This window comes from Takifugu rubripes, chromosome 4 (assembly GCF_901000725.2).
Source record: "Takifugu rubripes chromosome 4, fTakRub1.2, whole genome shotgun sequence".
Lineage (NCBI taxonomy): Eukaryota > Metazoa > Chordata > Actinopteri > Tetraodontiformes > Tetraodontidae > Takifugu > Takifugu rubripes.
Window position 1 is genome coordinate 3,951,336 of NC_042288.1, and position 22,504 is coordinate 3,973,839.

Sequence of the window (22,504 nt, forward strand, 5' to 3'; positions counted from 1 at the left end):
GAAAATACGGTAGTGCAACCTGTGGAACTGCTAAATAATTTGAGTGAGTGACACTGATCTAATGCTGCTCCACTCAAATAATTCTGCTGAGTTGCAATGCACATAGATGAACAGATACTCTGAAAGCAGCACATTATTTTATATTCAGGATCATTAATCAGAAACTTATTTTATCCTCTCAGTACACATATTCCTTCAAGCGAAAATGCACACAAACTAAGATGTAGGACTCTGGACCAAGAACTGTGAGTTTGCATGGCTAAAAAAAGACACTACAGAAATAGCATCATGGCTGATCAATGTCCTGGAGATGATGGATAGTACTCTGGATTATTGATGTCTTGGATTACCTGTACAACACGCTTCCACAGAGCAAATGCTGCACGATACTGAGACAGTTTAATTGCAAAACAACAAGGGAGCTCAGCATCTTCTAAATGAGTCATTGGAACCATCTTTAATTCATCCTCCAGAGGCGCTCTCTGATGTCCTACTACAATCATTACCAGCAACATTCAGAAACATCCATCTATTCATTATTTAGACTGAAAAGGAGCTGGGACTAACCCCAGTAACAGAATCAAGGATAAAAGAAGGCAAAGGATAAGGGTGTGAGGATGTAGAAGGTAGAAGATGTGTGTCTTTGGTGACTCTCAGCAGGACATGAGTCAACAAAACTCTTGCGACAACAGAGTTTCTCAGCAGCTCTGTTTGTGACTTCACACCTCCAAACAATAACACACACCATCTGGGCACTGCGATCTGCAACCACCATCTACAAAAACTCATGACTGATGGACAATACACTCTCTCCCCTGCTTAACAAAATATAAATGTCAGAAGGCAACTTAGAAAGATCACAATATTTGTTTTTCCCCTCCCTGGGCTGCCACCTTATCGTGGTGGAGGGGTTTGCGTGTCCCAATGATCCTAGGAGCTCCGTTGTCTGGGGCTATATGCCCCTGGTAGGGCCACCCATGGCAAACAGGTCCTAGGTGAGGGACCAGACAAAGCGTAGCCCAGGACCCCCTAATGATGCTGAACAACATTGGTGCCAAGTTTCCCTTGCCCGGATGCGGGTCACCGGGGCCCCCTCCTGGAGCCAGGCCTGGGGGTGGGGCACGTTGGCGAGCGCCTGGTGGCCGGACCTCTGCCCATGGAGTCCGGCCGGGCGCAGCCCGAAGAGGCAACATGGGACCCCCTTCCCGTGGGCTCACCACCTGCAGGAGGGGCCAAGGGGGTCGGGTGCATTGTGTTTTGGGTAGCAGCCGGAGGCAGGGACCTTGGCGGTCTGATTCCCGGCTGCACAAACTGGCTCTAGGGACATGGAATGTCACCTCTCTGGTGGGAAAGGAGCCTGAGTTGGTGCGCAAGGTTGAGAAGTTCCGACTAGATATAGTTGGCCTCACCTCGACGCACGGCAAGGGCTCTGGAACCAGTCTTCTTGAGAGGGGTTGGACTCTCTACCACTCTGGAGTTGCCGATGGTGAGAGGCGACGAGCAGGGGTGGCAATTCTGGTTGCTCCCCAGCTCAGTGCCTGTGTATTTAGTTTACCCCGGTGGATGAGAGGGTAGCCCCCCTTCGCCTTCGGGTGGGGGGACGGATCCTGACTGTTGTTTGTGCCTATGGTCCAAACAGCAGTTCAGCGTATCCACCCTTTTTGGAGCCCTTAGAGGGAGTGCTGGAGAGTGCCCCTTCTGGGGGCTCCCTCGTCCTCCTGGGTGACTTCAATGCTCACGTTGGCAATGACAGTGTGACCTGGAGAGGTGTGATTGGGAAGAACGGCCCCCCTGATCTGAACCTGAGTGGTGTTTTGTTATTGGACTTCTGTGCTCGTCTCAGATTGTCCATAACGAACACCTTGTTCAGACATAAAGGCGTCCACATGTGCACTTGGCACCAGGACGCCTTAGGCCGCAGATCGATGATCGACTTTGTGGTTGTGTCATCGGATTTGCGGCCGCATGTTCTGGACACTCGGGTGAAGAGAGGGGCAGAGCTGTCAACTGATCACCACCTGGTGGTGAGTTGGCTCCGATGGTGGGGAAGGATGCCGGACAGACCTGGCAGGCCCAAACGTGTTGTGAGGGTCTGCTGGGAACGCCTGGCAGAGTCCCCTGTCAGAAGGAGCTTCAACTCACGCCTCCGGGAGAGCTTTGACCATGTCCCGGGGGAGGCGGGGGACATTGAGTCCGACTGGACCGTGTTCCGTGCCTCCATTGTTCAGGCAGCTGACCGGTGCTGTGCCCGCAAGGTGGTTGGTGCCTGTCATGGCGGCAATGCCCGAACCCGCTGGTGGACACCAGCGGTGAGGGATGCCGTCAAGCTGAAGAAGGAGTCGTATCGGGCCTTACTGGCCTGTGGGACTCCTGAGGCAGCAGATGGGTACTGGCGTGCCAAGCGGAGTGCAGCTACGGCGGTTGCCGAGGCAAAGACTCGGGCATGGGAAGAGTTCGGTGAGGCCATGGAGAACGACTTTCGGACAGCCTCGAAAAGGTTCTGGACCACCATCCGGCGTCTGAGGAGGGGGAAGCAGTGCACTGTCAACACTGTGTATAGTGGTGATGGTGTGCTGCTGACCTCAACTCGGGATGTTGTGGATTGGTGGAAGGAATACTTCGAGGACCTCCTCAATCCCACCAACACACCTTCCAGTGAGGAAGTAGGGCCTGGGGACCTGGAGATGGGCTCTCGTATCTCCGGGGCTGAAGTTGCCGAGGTAGTTAAAAAACTCCTCGGTGGCAAGGCCCCGGGGGTGGATGAGATCCGCCCAGAGTCCCTTAAGGCTCTGGATGTTGTAGGGCTGTCGTGGTTGACTCGACTCTGCAACATCGCGTGGACATCAGGGACAGTGCCGCTGGATTGGCAGACCGGGGTGGTAGTCCCTCTTTTTAAGAAGGGGGACCGGAGGGTGTGTTCCAACTATAGGGGGATCACACTCCTCAGCCTCCCTGGTAAGGTCTATTCAGGGGTACTGGAGAGGAGGGTCCGCCGGATAGTCGAACCTCGGATTCAGGAGGAGCAATGTGGTTTTCGTCCTGGGCGTGGAACAGTGGACCAGCTCTACACCCTCCGCAGGGTCTTCGAGGGTGCATGGGAGTTTGCCCAACCAGTCCACATGTGTTTTGTGGACTTGGAGAAGGCATTCGACCGTGTCCCTCGGGGGGTCCTGTGGGGGGTCCTCCGAGAGTATGGGGTGTCGGGCCCGCTGATACGGGCTGTCCGCTCCCTGTACGATCGGTGCCAGAGTTTGGTCCGAATTGCTGGCAGTAAGTCGAACTCGTTTCCGGTGAGGGTTGGCCTCCGCCAGGGCTGCCCTTTGTCACCGATTCTGTTCATAATTTTTATGGACAGAATTTCTAGGTGCAGTCATGGTGTTGAGGGGATCCGGTTTGGTGACCTCAGGATCGCGTCTCTGCTTTTTGCGGATGATGTGGTCCTGTTGGCTTCATCGGCCCGTGACCTCCAACTATCACTGGATCGGTTCGCCGCCGCATGTGAAGCGGCTGGGATGAGAATCAGCACCTCCAAATCCGAGGCCATGGTTCTCGACCGGAAAAAGGTGGAGTGCCTTCTCCGGGTAAAGGAGGAGATCCTGCCCCAAGTGGAGGAGTTTAAGTACCTCGGGGTCTTGTTCACGAGTGAGGGAAGAATGGAGCGGGAGATCGACAGGCGGATCGGTGCGGCGTCCACAGTAATGCGGACTCTGCACCGGTCCGTTGTGGTGAAGAGAGAGCTGAGCCGAAAGGCAAAGCTCTCGATTTACCGGTCGATCTTCGTTCCTGCCCTCACCTATGGTCATGAGCTTTGGGTAATGACCGAAAGAACAAGATCACGGGTACAAGCGGCTGAAATGAGCTTCCTCCGTAGGGTGGCTGGGCTCTCCCTTAGAGATAGGGTGAGAAGCTCTGCCATCTGGGAGGAGCTCGGAGTAGAGTCGCTGCTCCTCCGCGTTGAGAGGAGCCAGATGGGGTGGCTTGGGCATCTAGTCAGGATGCCCCCTGGACGCCTCCCTGGTGAGGTGTTCAGGGCATGTCCCTCCGGTAGGAGACCCCCGGGGAGACCCAGGACACGTTGGAGAGACTATGTCTCTCGGCTGGCCTGGGAACGCCTGGGGATCCCTCCGGATGAGCTGGAGGAGGTAGCTGGGGAGAGGGAAGTCTGGGCTGCTGCCCCCGCGACCCGACCCCGGATAAGCGGTAGAGAATGGATGGATGGACAATATTTGTTTGTTATTTATTGTTCTATGAAGAGATAAAAGCAAGTTGACACAATCATAGATGGCATCCATATGAATGCTAACGTAGCTCAGTCTGTTAGGAAGTGGGCTGAGAAGTGGAGGATTCTCGGTTTGAGCCCCAGGGCAGACAAAACTTGGAAGGTGTCCTGGAAGTGGGGGAAGGTGCCAGAACACCTTTAGAGCCTTTCTAAGGTACTGAACTCACAAATGTTCATATAGGGCCCTGTGATGAACTGGTGACTCATCCAGAGGTGGACCCAGTCTTTGCCCATTGTGTACCCTCCCCATGACCCCGAAAGCGATAAAGTGGTTAAGAAGATGAGAGGCAAGTACTCACTACATTGAGGTAAGCGGAGAATAATTCACACTATTCAATGGAAGGAGTTGCAGATTTTGGTGGTGCTGGTCCCACCATCTCTTCTGGTGTTGTCAATTGCAACCAGCTTCTACACGGGCCTAAGTAGGAAGTGTTGTGAATGGAGGTCAAATTGGACACGAGAGCAACAGTACTTTACAAAGGAAGAGTTGTACATTTGTCATTCTGTATCTCAAACTCAAAACAGGAAGAGGCCTGCAGGCAAGCAAACACTGAGCTGATGATTTATTTAGTTATGAAAAGTATTTTTAGAATCTGCAAGGATCCTTTCTTACTGAAAAAAAGCATCCATCATGGAAGCTCCACTTTCCATTTTTATCAATATTTTCATAGTTTCATGGAGATGTAGCCTGAAGAGGAAACACCCCAGAATCCCCCTCTGAAGATTCATATAAAATGTTAAGAGCATGGTCAACATCCAGCTATCCTAGCAGCAAATAATGAAATAAATAAGATGAAATAAAACTAATTAAAACCATTTCAACCTCAGTAACCCAAGTCTTACATGACATAATCAAAGATATATTATTTTAATGAGTGTTCTCAGTACTCTCGCAACCTTGATTTTATTTTAGATTATTTTTACTGTCTTTTTAGGCATAAAGCTCACTAGTCTCACTATGCATTATCTCCTAATGTTTTTCAGACTGTGCTGTACTTATTTTACTTTTAGTTTAATCTTTTTTTTTATTATGTGGTGATGCTCATTGTTGGTTTTACATAAATGTAATGTAATCAAGAAATTATTTTATCACAAAAAGCCAGCCTTTACCTGCGTAATGATTTGAGACTTGGAAACTCAAATCTACATTCCCTACTTACTTTCTATATGATATACTTACTTTAAGATAAAGGAAGGAAAAGGTAAAAAAAAAGAGCAAACTAAATACTTATGACACTGGACAAATTGAAAAGAGAACAATATCATCTGAGAAATATAATTTAAATGTGCTCTTCTTACATTTGATGAAAATACGAGTTGTAAATGAAATACTGTATATAGTTCCAAGTCACTGAACTCTTTATTTCAATTTGTACCACATCCTATCATCAGGGACAAGTAAACACTGCTGTTATTTTCATGGGAATCTATGAGCAAACGCTGCCTCTTTTCCACACATGAAAAAGTGCTGTGCTCGAATGCTAAATCAAGCTGAGGTGGGGGACTTTATGCAATAAAACTTTAAGAAGTCAGCAATGAGCCGGTTGGTGAACATAAAACATAAAACACAAGTTTATAAAATATAATAGCCATGTAAGATCTGACTTGACAAAGATCATTTACAGCTAAGTTCCAGGAAAATAAATTAGAAAATGGATTAGCCAGTCTTAAGCTGTTTGATAACTGTAAAGAGGAACTTGCTTCAAATAATAAAGGTTATATAAAGCCACGAATAAGTCAGACCCCAGCCAAGCAACTTACTGTGGAAAACACAGCAGACTGCTGCTCACACTCATTCTTGACTGATTGTGCTGGCTGAGCTGAGAGAGTGATCAGTCCTGCCTCATCACTGCCAGATGGAGTCAATGATATGAGCCTAAACATGATGAGCACAAAACCACGGCGCTGGGGAAACAATAACCGGCAGAGTGGCCCAAAGCCAGGCACAGCGGGAAAGGGGGCTGCTCCCTTCCTCTCGTACATCAAACCAGCCCATCCTCCCATTTAAGGAGTTTTGCTGAGCTGGCAATAATAAAGACAGCAGATGATACTCAGGAGACAAAAGAAGACTATCTTGAATCCCCTGAGGAAAGGTTTTACTGTATTATAAACTGTAGGCCATGGTAGGAGATCTTCTGAGGAGGCTTCTGAAGATGTTGTTTTTACTTCTTACTCAGAGGAAAGTCATAGCTTGGAAACAACTGTGAAAAGGGTGGCCTCCATTAAAAGAAATGTATCTAATTAAATATTCAGGTCGCTATCGCTTTTGTTACTTTTACTATTGAGTTTCCCGTAGACACAGCCCAACAGGAGATAGATCAGTAGATAGAAGAACATTATTTTCTTTTTATCTATTTTATCTTTCTTTTTTCATCTATTCCCTTTAGTTTGGGACATATTATCTACAGAAAATGATGAACATGAAAAGACACAATGTACAAACGCGCCACAAAATCAAATGTGGGTGACATACAGTATATGTGTATTTTTGGGGGAGGGTGTGCTGACCTCTTTGTCACCCAGACATAACAAGATACTCTTAACCCTCCCCTCCATGAATATGTATGACAGTATGCACCACCTCCTCCACCCTGGTGCCCCACCACCATCATCTCAGACAAAGCACTTCAAACACGGGCACAAATTGTGCAGGGGGAACCCTATCAGCCCCCACCAGGACCCTCGATGTTGAATAAGGCCCTACTGAATGCTACAATGCCAAGTATTTGTAGTTGGTACACAATAAAAAGACAAGTGATAAACAGAGGACCTCATGAACTGCAAAGGCCATTGTGTTTGGAGAAGAGGCTTTTTCCATCTATGTGATGGCCTAGTAGGAACAGCAAGTTTGTTGTCTGGAACGGGAGTATGGCTGCTCAGTCTGCAATTCTTGCATGTGACTCTCTTGTTGTTTTAGCCTTTATATTTTAGGTCAGAGGCTGTCTCTCCCAGGCTGAGCCTTTATCTCATTTGTATATTCTGGTGCAGAGTAACAGCTGCACAAACAGTACATCTATGTGAGCCCACTGCCGCGTGGAGGTTTGTGCTTCAGGTCCTTTTTAAGGACTGAACTCTCCACGCAAGCTTCACAGCTGAAACACCACTGCAGTTGTCTGCACCACACTTCAAATTCACAGGAGACAGCCACGGAGGTGCATATCTCAGAGTCAAAGAGAAAATGTTAGGATTGTGAAAGTAGGCATTTCTTGGAACTGATGGTGTGCAGTGTGTGTCTTATCAGCAGGATTTTTAAACACCTGTATAAATTTGTATAAATCTGAAAAATCTTCATAAATCAATGTATACAGCAGATAGGTGAGACTGTCTTAGATACTTGTGTCCCAAATACATTTCAAACTATTTCAAGGATATTCCTGGCTTAGAAAATAGGACAACCAGCTGTAAGCATACGGAATGCTAACAGTGCATGCTGTGTGATGATTCATCATTCTGAGCATACAGCATAGTAAATTATAAGTCAACTATGCATTTTAATGAGCCTACTTGGCTACACTAGCTTGCCACTCTTGAGTTTTAGGCAAGGTAGCAGGTTCATTTAACAGAAAACTTGCAGAAGCAGAACATGGGGCATTTGGCAGAGGTTGCCAATATGGGAAATACTTTCTTTGCCTCATGACTGGTCAGATATACATCAAGAGAAGCTCTTGAGGGTCAGACACCACCTCCAACCAATAGTACAGCATCAGATACATAAACAAGCCTACACACACTGATGCCTGATGAAGAAAATTAGCCAACATGTTGATGGAAATTAGGATTACACATAAAAATACTAGATGCCCACACATGAAAACAAATAGCTTCTTTGCCAATACTAGAAGCTGAATTCTGAAACACAGGAGATCAACCATTATGGGATTACTGGAGGTCTGATTAATCTTAAAGTGAATGATGGATTAGTTTGTTGTTTTGTGATCTTTCCTTTTTTAAGTGTGGAAAAAATAGATAAAATTACTACCTTGTCTTGTCTAAAAGAGAATATTGTAGGTTCTTCATATGAGTCATACATTGACAAACATTAGTCCACCTTGAGAGCATATGTCTAAGTAAATTTGCAGGAATGTAACCGCTCTGTTACGTGACACCCCCCACCCCAGCCAACACCCAGGCCATCCCACACAACTGGGCGTCCTCTGTCGTGGTTGAAACACATCATCTTTTTTAATGGGACACTATGAATGAGGCCACAGCTGACGACAATGGAGTGTACCTTTTAGATGGTCGCCATGGCAACGGCTGCAGACAGAAAGAGAGAAAGCAAGAGAGGGAGAGAGCGAGAGGGATCATCTCCACAGACCCGCACACTTAATCTGTTACCTTTGCAAATAAGTTCTGTTAAAAAAAATGGACTTTAGTATCCACACACTCTCACCATGAATATTTTTACATCCAGTTCACATCATGAGTCAGATATTTAGCATTTTCATGAAGCCTGGTGTTGCCTATTGATCCCAACTCCAACGCAAGCATCAGGTTTTAGAGAGTTCTGGAGAGGGTGTAGCATGTGCAGGTTCTGCTACAGAGTACATGTTGGTCCACTTGAAATGCACATTCATACTGTGTCATTAGTCACATTTTCTGCCAGTAAGACAAAACCCAACGGAAAACCACATCCACATCGCTGTGCCCATATTGTACATTTAAAAATATCAAATCACACACTACGAATTCAAGCCAATCTAAATCCAAATGCAACACGGCACTGCAGTCCAACTGGACACATCTGCAAACACTGCGGATAGAAAACAGCATGACGAGCAACTGACAGAAACACACACACATATACATGCCATGACTGTGTGAGTACCTTTTTCTTTGACCATGACCATTGGAATTCAGATAAATCTGCACCAGAATAGGCTCCTGGGTATCGATCGAGAATAACACAAAAGCTGCAGATAGCTCCTTTTTTTTAGCATAGACCAAGAGAAACACCAAGCACATAGAGAGATAGAGAGAGAGGAGAGGAAGAAGGACTGAGCGTGCTCCCAAAAACCACTGCTAATGCATGGTGTTTCCTCCCTTCTGCCTGTTTTCCTCCCATCACTTGCCTCCTCCTCCCTTTTCTCATCCTGCTCTCTCTCTCTCAGACTCTGTTCTGTCAGCCACTTCCTCACTGCAGCGACCAGGTGGCTGCTGCATCTATGTGACCCCAAAAAAAGAAACAGTTATTTGCTCTGGTCTAATAATGATAATCACAATGTTTTTAGGAAAATAGGAGAAATAGTTATAGCTTAGAATATAGCAATAGCAATATAGCCTAACATATAATGCATCACATTTTGTATATCCTAAATTTCTTATTTCTAATGCCAGTGACTGGATAATTTATTTTGCTAATGTTGAATTGCAATACCTCTCGTGTTTCACTGCCAATCCGCGTGTTCTTTGAATGAAGACTTCAAGAAGAATAATGCCAATTTCAAAATGTATTTAACAATAGAACCAATTCAAGATACAAATATTACAGAGCGCTGGGCCAGTTCATAACCCTACAATAACAGAGTCCATTGCCAGGGCATGAAGTCTGACCACCTAACTATCCCTTGACCCAGTCTTTTATAGAATGACATATGTAAATTTTTGATGCTACTTCAGTGCAATCCAGTCCTTCTTCTTGGATGACCTTATCTTCTTCTTCCAGCCTCATTTGGTGTTGGTGCAGTCCTTCTTCTCCATTATCTTCCCAGATGGCCAGGTCAGAGTTCATTCCTGCCGAGGAACTTATCAATCACCAGTAAACTATGCTGTCACGTTTTACGATGGGGGTCTACCACTTCCTGTCTGAGTATCTCATCCTGGCTCCAACTGTCTAAACAGCATTCAGGTCAAGGAAGGGTCAACTGACTGCTTATCTTTATTCCACTTACTAAACATTCTACCATTCCTAACTTCTAAAGTGCTTCTAACAGGAAACAGAAACATATGGTAAAATAAAGACAATTCTCTTCACTAATTAATAAAAAGAACACAAATAAAATATAAATTGATGAAATACTTAATATTATATACAATATCTTATTCATAGGTAGTGATAACACCAGAATGGGAAATGAGTAAACACATTTAAAAAAAATTAAAGAGTGAACATATTAGCCACAGCTCAAAAAGCCCAACTGGAGAACAGTCCAGTAATTAGATGGAGACCTGGATCCCATCAGCACTGTCAGCCTGATCATGCCCACTCTGGACCCACTCTGACAAATTAGGTTGCTTATAACTATTGTTTATTGGAAGTAATATTCTATATGAAGGGTCAGGGTGGATGGAATGGAAGGGGACAATTTCAGATTAAAGGTCAGACTTATCCTGATCTTTCACATGTGCTTTGTATTAATAACAAGTGAATCCTATCAAATCCAATTACAGAGAGCACGGAGAGTATGAGCCCAGTGAATACACATCAGCACTAATGCTGTCTACAGTTAAATTTAACACATCACATCGTTAACCTGCTGACATGAGGATTAACACATATGGACCTGCAAGAATCCAACCTCCAATTTACTATTCTGTCTTAGATGGGCAACAAACATCATCTATTAATGCCCAAATCAAAGGCATTATATGCCTGTCACAGGAAAAACAAACTGCCGATGCCATAGCAGGGAATGAATCCAATGTTTGCAGAAACATGGGACACCAGCAGCTGATGCAAACCCAAGTAGACTCAGATGCATCCATCCCTACATGTTAGAGCTTCAGCGCACCCACAGCAGCTGAGGGGAAAGCAGAGATTTTGCATCACCTCCTCTGTAGTTGCTGATGTAGCAGCCCATTATACATTCAGGATGCTTCCCTTTGCTGCAGTGTTAACTGAGCCACCTGCTGGATCCCCAGCAGTGTGCAGAATTTGAGCAAGGACTTCGGGCTATGGAGGCAGGTTAATGAGGCAAACTGCGCAAATTACCGTAATTTCCGGACTATAAGCCGCTACTTTTTTTCTACAGTTTAAACACTGCGGCTTATTCTACGGTGTGGCTTATTTATGGTTTTTTTCGTGGCGCACTATCACAACTATTGTGAATCAGTCATTTTTACTAACCCTCATCAACATGGAAAATACTAGAAGAAGAGCATATGATGCGGCTTTTCAAGTTAAAAGTGATCACTCTGGCGGTTGAAGAAGGAAATCGAGCTGGCGCACATAAAAAGACGCAAAAAGACGACAAAAGCTTTTAGACATAAACATCGCAGGTGGCCCGAGCTTGAAAACGTTCTGGAAGACTGGGTCCACACACAGAGAGCAGGCGGCCGCGGTGTTTCCGCTGTACAAATCAGACGGACGGCAAAAGCAATTGCCATCGCGATGAAAATAGAAGATTTTAGAGGTGGGCCATCGGGGAGTTTTAGATTGTTCATTGTTTGAGTAAAAAAGCATAATTAACGTAATTTGTGTGTAGCTGATACAAATGTATATTTCAAGGTAGCTGCATTACAGACACCGTTAGAAAAAAAAAGAGCATTTACCGGTACAATATATTTATGTTGCTAAGTGGATTAAGTGGATTGAGGTCTCCTCAATCGTTCGTTGGTTGCATTGTGCACGGGGTGCTGTATTCACTTAATATTGAACACTTGGTGTGTTGTATTCACTTTACTTAAAATTTTGAACACTTGGGACATTGTAGTCACCTGATATCAACAGTGAGAAACAACCCATATTAAACAAATACAGGGCTTCGCCGATCACTAGCATTAGCATGGCCTCATGGTCTGTTTCACCTGGTGTCTTTGTCTGTTCAGCGTGTGAAATGTTTAGTTACTCCTCTGCCTCCCTTAGTGAAGGGAATAGGTGCAGAAAGTGTAGTTTATTTATGGCTATGGAGGCTAGACTTAGCGAGCTTGAGACGCGGTTCCGCAGCTTGGAGTTAGCTGGAGTTACGTCAAGTAGCCAGCATAAGCTAGCTGCTGCGGAGCCGCCCAGCGTAGCTACAGCTAGCGGTCCCCCGGCAGCAGCCGAGCAGCCGGCTAGCCAGGGCGGCTGGGTGACATAGCCCAAAACAAAGGCCCACAGTGCACCACCACTCGCTTCCCGTGGCTAACCGCTTTTCCGTGGCTAACCGCCGACACACCCGCTGAGAAACCGACCCTGGTAATTGGCGACTCTGTTTGCGCTACGTGAAGCCGACTCCAGCGACCATAGTCAAGTGCATTCCGGGGGCCAGAGCGGGCGACAGAGAAGCAAATTTATGGCTGCTGGCGAGACGTAATCGTAAATTTGGTAAAGTTATTATTATTCGTCAGTCGGAGGTCACTAAAATTAACTTGGAGTCGGTGTGTAACTACGCAAAAACGATGTCGGACTCTGTAGCATTCTCTGGTCCCCTCCCCAATCTGGCCAGCGATGAGATGTTTAGCCGCATGTCATCGCTTCGTCGCTGGCTGTCACGATGGTGCCCCGATAACCAGGTGGCCTTTATAGACAATTGGAGCACTTTTTGGGGAAAACCTGGTAAACCTGATTAGGAGAGACGTGTCCATCCCACACGAGATGGTGCTTCTCTCATTTCTAGTAATTTGGCTAATTTTATTAGACCCAAAGTGACCTGACAATCCAGGGTCCAGACCAGGATGCAGAGTTGTAGTCTTACACACATCTCTGCTGCTTCCTTAGAACCCTCATCTGCCAACAATAACATATTTAACACCATAGAGGTAGTCTCTGTTCCATGGTTAAAAGTTCACCAAGCACAGAGCAGGGGAGCGGTCAATCACCATAATCTTATTAAAATTAATACTAAAGCACAAGTTGGAGAAACTAATATGACAATCAAGTGTGGACTGTTATTTAACAGTCCACACTTGATTGTCATATTAGATCTCTTTTGTGTAAATCCCTGTTAGTACATGACCTGATAGCAGATCATCACATTGATTTATTTTATCTTACTGAGACCTGGCTTCAGGAGGAGGAGTATGTTAACTTATCACTCCAAGTTATTAATTAATCCCAGACGAAAACATGGCTTCAGTTCATTTGAAAGCCTGACTCTTGGCATCACTCATCTGAACTGGAAGGCAGAAAAGCCACTTCTGTTTGTAGTTGTGTATCGGCCCCCTGCTGGTCCACATTCAGAGTTCCTGTCTGAGTTCTCTGATTTCTTATCTGACTTGGTCCTCAGAACGGACAAAGTCATTATCATTGGAGACTTTAATATCCATATAGACGTTATAAATGACAGCTTTAGAAATGGCTTCATTTCATTACTTGAGTCAGTTGGTTTCCTTCAGCAGATAAACCAACCAACTCATAGCTTTAACCACACCCTAGATCTAGTTCTGACTTATGGTGTTGAGGTAGTCAGTCAGGCTTTAGAGCTCATCACAGCACAGAAACAGCACTTCTTAAAGTTACTAATGATCTTCTCATAGCTTCAGATCATGGACTCTATGCTGGTTCTGCTGGACCTCAGTGCTGCTTTTGATACAGTTGATCACAGTATCCTGTTACAGAGACTGGAACATGTGGTTGGGATTAAAGGGACAGCAATAGACTGGTTTAGATCATACTTATCCGATAGATACCAGTTTGCTCATGTCCATGGTGTTCCCTCCTCATACAGTAGGGTTAGCCATGGAGTTCCTCAAGGTTCTGTACTTGGACCAATCCTCTTCACATTGTACATGCTTCCCTTAGGGAACATTATTCGGCAGCATGGGATAAATTTTCATTGTTATGCTGATGACACTCAGCTCTATTTATCCATGAAACCCGAGGAGACAGAGAAGTTAGTGAAGCTCCAGACCTGTCTTAAAGACATAAAGTCCTGGATGTCTTCAAATTTCCTCCTCCTTAACCCAGGAAAAACTGAGGTCATGGTGTTTGTGTCAGGTTCCCAGTTTCTGGGAACTCTTTTGCAGGGTTTCTCCTGCGGGGGGCGTGGTGGAGCCATGCCTCAGCCGCAGGTGGTGCCGGGGACTGGTGCACCTGCAGACTATCGGTAATCAAGCCACCTATTTATGGACTGTTCTCACGGGTGGCCAGCGTTGGCGTGAAAACCCTGGCTACACCCAATTGGACTATTGTAAAGACTTTTTCCTTCGTGGATTACTTTTGAACCCGTTCCTCGGAAAATCGTTTATCTATTCCCTTTGTGGACTGCTTTTGACCCCGCTCGGGATTTTTTGTTGTAAGTTTTAATTTTTCTGTTTGGGTTAAGAACTGAGTCGTGGTCTCCACGCCTTTTGAGTTGCACGATTTCCTGTGAACATAAATAAAACTCCTCGGAAGACGATATGCCACTGTGTCCTGCCTGCTTTCGGGTCCTAATACAACCGCTCGTAACAGTTTGGTCCTGAACCTCTCAGGGATAGATTAGATCACATGATCACTCTAGATGGTATCTCATTAACATCTAGTCTCTCTGTGAGGAATCTAGGAGTAACTTTTGATCAAAATCTCTCCTTCAACTCACAAATTAAATTAGTCTCTAGAAGTGCCTTTTTTCACTTGAGGAACATCACAAAGATCAGGAAGCTGCTGACGCGACATGATGCTGAAAAGTTAGTCCATGCATTTGTTACTTCCAGGCTGGACTACTGTAATTCTTTATTATCAGGGTGTCCAAACAACTCTTTAAGAAGCCTCCAGTTGATCCAAAATGCTGCAGCCAGAGTTCTGACAGGTATTGACAAAAGAGATCACATAATTCCTGTAATGGCGTCGCTTCATTGGCTGCCCGTTAAATTTAGAATAATTTTTAAAACCCTTCTTTTGACCTACAAGGTCCTCAGAGGCCTAGCTCCATCCTACCTGGAGGAGCTAGTGATACCTTATCAGCCCAATAGACTGCTCCGCTCTCAGAATGCTGGTCTACTTGTGGTTCCCAGAGTCTTTAGGAGTAGAATGGGGGGCCGAGCATTTAGCTACCAGGCCCCCCTGCTATGGAACCAGCTCCCTGTCCAGGTACGGGAGGCTGACTCCATCGCTACTTTTAAGATCAAACTTAAAACCTACCTCTTTGAAAAAGCTTATTGTTACTAATTCTGTCGTTCCAGTTACTATCATAGACAGACAGATTGTCATACTTAGGGGGTCGTCTAATCGTTAGGTCACATCTTAGTTATGCTGTTATAGGCCAAGGCTGCCGGGGTCCGGAAACATGATCACCTGACAGGCCTCTGTCACCCCACTGGGTCATGGTTTCCTCTCCTCTCCTCTCCTTTCCTCCTCCTCATCAAGCAGACTAGTTATGCTGATTCTTGTGTAGTTTTTCTGCTTCCCCCCCCTCCCCTCTCTATTTATTTACAGGTATCGCTGCCTTCGGAGCTGCATAATGACCTCCGGCCCCGCTGAAGTGATTGTATATCGTCTTTTTGTGTGTGTTTCTGTGCTCTGTGCCTCTCCTCTCCCTCTCCTCTCCTCTGCTCTCCTCTCCCTTCCTCTCCTCTTTCCCCTCCTCCTCCTTCTCCTCTCCTCTCCTCTACCTCCCCTTCACTCTACTTCTCCTCTCCTCTCCTCTACCCCTCTCCTCTCCTCTCCTACCTATGCTATCCTCTACCTGTCCTCCCCCTTCTCCTCTCTCTGTATCCAGCCGGCCATCAGCAGGAGGGTCCCCCTACATGAGCCTGGTCCTGCTCAAGGTTTCTTCCTGTTAAAGGGGAGTTTTTCCTTGCCACTGTTGCTTGTCTGGGGTTAGGCCCTGGGATTCTGGAAAGCGCCTTGAAACAATTTTGATTGTATAAGACGCTATATAAATAAAGATTGATTTGATTTGATTTGATTAAATTAAAAGAAAAGTAAAAAAATCCTGACGTGATGAAAATTGGATTTAAGGTCTCTGTATAAAAATGCAAGTGAAAAGAGTGGCTGTTGTTTCTTACCTGTCTCGTCAGTGACTCGTCTCTTACGGTAATAAAAACATATACCGGTACTGAATGTTTTCGATCTAATTTTTCATATTACTACGTGGGATACCTGCGGCATAAAATCCAGTGTGGCTTGTACACAAAATTGATTTTCTTTCTAAAATTAGATTATGCAGCTTTTAATCAGGTGCGCCCTGTAGTCCAGAAATTACGGTACTTAAAGTGCCTTTTTAAGGTTATAATTAAGGATGAAGCAACATATGTGATACTGTATTTGTGACTATATTGTTGCAAAGTCAAGTTGTAAGCAACCTTAAAAAAACAAAAAACTTTTTAAAAAACTCACAGAGAAGTCCCTAATATGTTTAGAAGCCATTTAAAAATATTGTGACCCTGACCCCCATTGTGACCCTGTGTTTAAATTTTTAAATTCTCCCTCACAGTCAAACTACTACACAGCACCATTCTTACACTGAATGTATGGACTGGTTGTTCAGTGTCTGGGCCTGCTGTCATGTACATGTTAACAAGGTTAAACCACATTTGTGTCTGTAAACAAATTTAATTACAGCATTTGTCCATGACTGTATATCATGTCATAACAGATACTCTTCTAATATAATGAAACAGGTCTATTATTGTCTTCCAAATCTCTGCTAGCACTTGTTGATGCTCATGCCATGTAAGATTTTCCTTCAGTAATTCCTGATGAGCAAAGCCTATTATCCATGGATGAGAGGTTCCTTCCATGTCTGGATAGTCCATTAATAACCTGGCAAAGTAAGTAAACCCAACTCAGTGCTCGTATTGATTGAGATTGGGCAGTTATAATTTAGCAAGTATACAGCTTGATCAATTCAAGGCTATATACAATGTTGATTGGCTTCTGGCTTGCGTGAAATTACCATGTCACTGATATTGGTCACATGAAAAAAAGGATACATTTACATTGAACAACAGCAGTCGTGCAGGTATAGTGCACAGTTATCCCTGGGATTATTGAGGATTGTAGGGTGCAAGACAACTATAAAGACACACACACACATACACAGATCTATGGCTGGAGTGGACAATGACATGCATAAGCAGATGATACTAGATTTCCAATTTAGTATCATCCCATAAACATTGTAGGTAACCTTACATTCCTATGAAGCATCGGACTTCATTAAAGTTATATACTGCTGCAGTGTGCCTATAGTGAAAAAGTAAAACGCTTCTGCAAAACTAGATTTTCTATCTGAGAAAAGGCACAGAATGTCTCAAAATGAGGAAAGATCAACCATATATAGTGGCTCTCCCTGATGGATTAGAGCAGTCTCCAAAGAAACGAATTGCTAAAATAAGCAGTGACCTCGATGATCTTTGACCTAGGGTGTTTCCAGAGTCAAACCTTCCTTAGAGCTAAATTCATAACCCAGAACAGGAGGAGTTATTGCTGTATATACTTAATGCCACACACTAATGATGACTTTTATTACTGTGCCTGGCAACCAACCAGCAACTACATGAAGACAGAAAATCTCGATTTATCATGCCTATGTTGTAATCCTGATGTAAGCCAACATGTTGCTACTCTGTGTCCGGGTTCTTGGCAAAATATACTGGTTTGCTGTATTTGTAGGACTTTATGTTATATAACCACAAATAGGACAGTGATTAATGGCTGTACTTTTTCATCATTTTACAAGATAGTACACAGGATATCTCATACATGCCCACCGGTGACACATCCTATATAAGTAATATCTAAGCAAAGATTAATCCCTTCAGGTCTAAATACTGGTCTAAAATAATAGTCCCTGCTGGTATTGATAGCAAACTAATGAACCAAGCATGCAAAGGTAATAAAAGAGTAGAAAGAAAATGAAGCACTTTGTTTCTGTGACTGCTGTTGTGTCCTACCTGTAGCAACATCATTCAGCCTCTCACTTAAATAATAATCATTTGGGTTTAGGTAGGGCATCTGCTCCATGCACTGCTTGGGAATGAGGTACAGAACTTCAGCCACATGCCCATCCTCGATGATGGACATACGCTTGACCGAGCTCTTGCGCTTCACCCGGACATGGTCCACTTTTTGGCTGCGGCTGGAGCTACACAGCTTGCCCAAGCTGTTAAGGTTGGGTAGGGTGGGCATTGCGCTCTGTTCTCCTTCAACTGTCCCACAGAAGAGGGAGAAGCACTGTAAGTAGATGTCAGCCAGGGCTTGGCTCCGACCTGCCTGACAAATTTAACTTCCACCAGACATCAAATGCATCAAGGCACAAGACGGAAACGAGGTGAAGAAAAAGAAGCCAGAGACTGATGGGCAACTTCGCAGCAGGTCCAGTAAGGACTCCAGTGTCGGGGTAACTTCACCAGTCAAGTCAGTTCTCAGGTAAGCAGTGGTATCCACTTTGAAGTGAAGATGTCAGGCAACAGAAAGCAAAGAATGATAAGGTGCACTACTGCAGGTGGAGGAGAGTGAGGAAGAGTAAAAGAAGCTTATGTTATGAGTGTCTCCAGCCCAAACCCGCCTGGTGCCTTAAGCAGCTTAATGCTGACGTGGAGCCTATGATTATCTTCTGGGTGGGGTCAGGCAGTTGTATATTAGTTGGCTTGATGTGTGGTGGTACTCTCTTTACCTAACATGACCTGTGTGATCTCACGTGACTTCTTAAGGGACAGTTTTGGTTTCTCAGTTTCTGTCAGACTAAAACAGTTTTTGCAAGCACAAGTTTCAGCAAGACTGAAATCCCAGCTGTCCCATTAGGTTCACAATGTATGGAAGCGGACAATAACATAGCTTTAAGTCTATTAGGAACTGATAGATGCCAGAGGTGGATAAATTATTTGCTTGTGGTCACTGTCATGTCTTCCATGGGTATAATTTTTAATTAATACTGATGTTTTACTGCCACTTAATTTATTACAGAGTGCAAATCATGATTATGTCTTCTTTTTTTATTTAAATTTGCAATAAAAGTACAGAAATGGCTTCATTTCATTAACTGTTTGAATAGACCATCTGAGAGGCCCAGTAGCATGCTAAACACACCTCATAGTTATACTATGGGCAAGTAATGCTACTTTTCAGGAAAGTATTCATTTGAGCTTCAGTGACAGTACTGTCACTTTTGTGGAATATCCAGGTTCTCTTTATACTGCTGACAGATGCACACCAGTAAAAGCAAGTCCAACACATACTGTTCAAAGAGATTGCTTTGGGTACCTGCCCGGCACCCATAAGGTTAGCAACTAGCAATGTCTTCCCTGTAGCTAAAGTGGAGTGGATCTACTATGAACAGTATCAACAGCAGGTGTTCTTACAGTAACTCAGTCCAGTGTTACTGAAGCAGGAAGGGTTTCAACACAACTGTCAAGGTCATCATTAAATATGTCACTCGCAAGAGGATGTGAGAGTTCATTTGCTGCATCATCAATACATTTTCACCCATCACCTTTCACATCTTAGCAAAAATAACAGAAGCAAGATGACCCCACTGTGATTAAAACATGCTGGAAACCTGACATTTTTAATGCATGAAATTGAATAAGCCACGCACAGGCAAACTACAGAGAAAATATTTCTATGATATCTTACAGGCATCAAGCAGATAGGGGCTAATTAGGGTGGTCTATTCCCGAACCTTTACTGGGCAAATTAAATTAGGGAGGCATGCACAATGAAAAGCACAGCAGACAATGACACAGCAACAAATGATCTTTTACTGTAGAGATGCTGGGCTTGGCTTGTGCTTCAAATGGAATGATTATCCTCTTTGTCTGAGGCAATACAGAAACAAGATGGGCTTTGCTGACTGAAATAAACTGTTTATATCTACAGATTAATTTCTAATGTGATTTAAAATACAATCTTCTTACAAACATACCTTCATCTTTTTGTCTCGCATGAGTGAAAGGCATAGCTTGCTTCTAAGGAAATCATAGCTGACAGTCAAACATAAGCTAGGAGAGCCTTCCACCCACGCATGCTGACACATGGACCTGAGAGTTACTGAGGACATGCTATTCTGCTGCAGCGCAACACTGCCCTCCAAAACTGTCACCCACCCAATGCACAAAAACAACACAGAAGCAGAGAAAAACACAACTTTGCTCACTACACGCAGATAGAAAAGGCACCACACATCAAATACATGCCAAATATTTCACAATGTTATTTCTGCACCTTGCACTACACCTCCCTCTTTCCTCCCCACCCTTGGCTTACCATCTAGTCCGAAGCAGGAGGTGATTTTTTGGGCGTAGCCGCACAGCCCATTGTAGCCAGGCTTCTGCCCCAGTGTGCTCCTCTCCCCCATCTCTACACAGTCTTGTCCGTCGGCGCTGTTACTCTTTTCCCTGCTCATCAATTATTCAGGCTTTTGCCAGGACACATGCATGCCTGCATGCGCGCGCACGACAACCCTTATATACACACACAGAAAAGTGCTGATGCACAGGGTCGAGCTGCAGGAGCAGCCATCTACAGTGCTGAAGTAAGCAGGCTTTTTTCTTTTTAAATCCTTCAGTGATCGTTTTAGTAGGTAGTGTTGCAGGATGTGCCAACATTGATGCAATGAGACAAAACTATTGAATGCCATTTCAATCTACCCAGATTTCCAAATGCAATATGGGGATGGGAGTGAAAGTAATCTAACAAAATAAAAGATACTCCCTATAGATAAAACCAAGCATCATCATGTCTTTGGGCAGTATTTCTTTACAAACTGTGCTTATTGCAATATTTTGGTTTTGTCACAGCTCCATTCCCCCAGTTCCCTCCTGTCTCTCTGCCTCAGTAATTTTCCACTCCCCCTGCCTCTGCTCCACTCTACCTGCCAGCCACTCCCACCCCATCAGCACAATTCCACTCACCTGCAAGCACAGCTGCAGCTTATTCCCAATCATCCCTGTTTATAAGCCTCCCCTGCACTCTCACTCCTTGCTTGTTGTTCAGCATTTCCATGCAAGACTCTCCAGCACTTCTTACCTGCCTGACCACCTGTTGCTGAACCTGTTTGCCTCTGACCTGCCTGCACCGCCTGTCTCCCGGTAAACTCACCAGCCTTCTGTCCCTGACCATGACTTCTGCCTCAGCGTTTCTGGTTCCTTTCTGCTCACCTGGTCCCGACTTCGCTGCTGCTCATCTCCAGTCTGCTCTGCTGCATCACCAGCCTCATCTCCTGTAAGCCCCTCTCTGTCACCCCTGCCTGCTGTACACGAAACTGTACAGTTCCGAGGGTTCTTGTCCTCCCCCTCGGTTCTGCATTCTGGCTCAGGTCAACCCAATCCCCAAGCCTGAAACCCACAGACTTTGTGTGGGCCCTGAGCCTGAAGAATGGACTGTTTCCTGTGCTTCCTTGTCTGCCTGAGTTCCTGTTTGCCCGTGTACTAATAAAGGTCATTTCCAACGATCCCAGCTTTCCAGACTGCTGCTTTTGGGTCCCAATTACACCCGTCACAGTACAATCTGGCCAAACATGGACCCAGCACACTCGTCATCACCTCAGCCTCGCTTGCACCAAGTGGAGGGAAGGCTCCAACAATTCGAGGCCCAGCTAGCCTCCAATGCTGCAGAGGCTCGGCAGACGGCGTCGGCCCTGGAGCACGCATTAACTTCCATAGCCACCCAGGTCTAACAGCTGGTGGTCCCAACCGGCCGCTCCTGTTCCTGCTCCAGCTCCTCCTCCTCTGGTTCCTGCTCTCCCACCAGGCACTGCTCCACAGCCCTGGGTGGGAGCTGCAGAGCGTTATTCTGGGGACCCTGAGGGCTGCAATCCGTTTCTCACGAACTGTTCTATCCTGTTTGCTCTGCAGCCCGACACCTTTGCCTCGGAGGCGGTGCGGGCTGCCTTTACCATCAATAACCTGATTGGCAGAGTGCCTGTGCTCTGCGGCAGAGTGGGAGAGGGGCACGCCGGCCTGTTCCTCTTTCCAGGCTTTCTCTGCTGAACTTCGTAAAGTTTTTGTACATGTTTCTCTGGGCCCGGACGCCGCCGGGGGACTCATGAGCTTGAAGCAGGGGAGTCGGCCTGTTGCCGACTACGCTATTGACTTCCGTACCGGGCCTGTCTTATTGACTGGAACTCGACAGCCCAGTGCGACGCCTTCCTCAATGGGCTAGCGCCATACATAAAGGATGAGTTGGTTTCCTTTGATCTTCCGCCCTCCCTTGATGGACTCATCGAACTGACTTCTAGGCTGGACAGGCGCATCCAGGCAAGGAGAAGAGAGCTACGCCAGGGAGGGGCAGAGCACCGTTCGTCTGCCCGCCTGCAAGGGTCTCCAGCTGCCCCCAACCTTCTCATAGAGCCCTCATCTGGGGGGGCCGGACCCATGCAGGTGGGACGCACCGGCCTGACTCATGAGGAGCGAGAGCGACAATACCAGGGGAACCTCTGTCTC

General features: G+C 45.5%; 1 protein-coding gene across 23 annotated transcripts in view; it reads right to left on the reverse strand.

Annotated features, from left to right (window-relative positions):
- Window positions 1-20,915, reverse strand: part of ablim1a (actin binding LIM protein 1a) — a 43,528-nt gene extending 22,613 nt beyond the window's left edge. For 4 of the 23 annotated variants that reach the window (XM_029835319.1, XM_029835317.1, XM_029835311.1 and 1 more), the window contains exon 1: window positions 20,328-20,910. In XM_029835319.1, the coding sequence (XP_029691179.1) occupies window positions 20,328-20,466 (139 nt within the window). In that variant the 5' untranslated portion in view covers window positions 20,467-20,910. Of the gene's footprint in view, window positions 1-6,040; window positions 6,218-9,107; window positions 9,344-20,327 lie in introns of those variants that run through there. The other 19 variants (XM_029835330.1, XM_029835313.1, XM_029835327.1 and 16 more) reach the window with 11 other exon arrangements.
- Window positions 20,916-22,504: the final 1,589 nt, after the last annotated feature.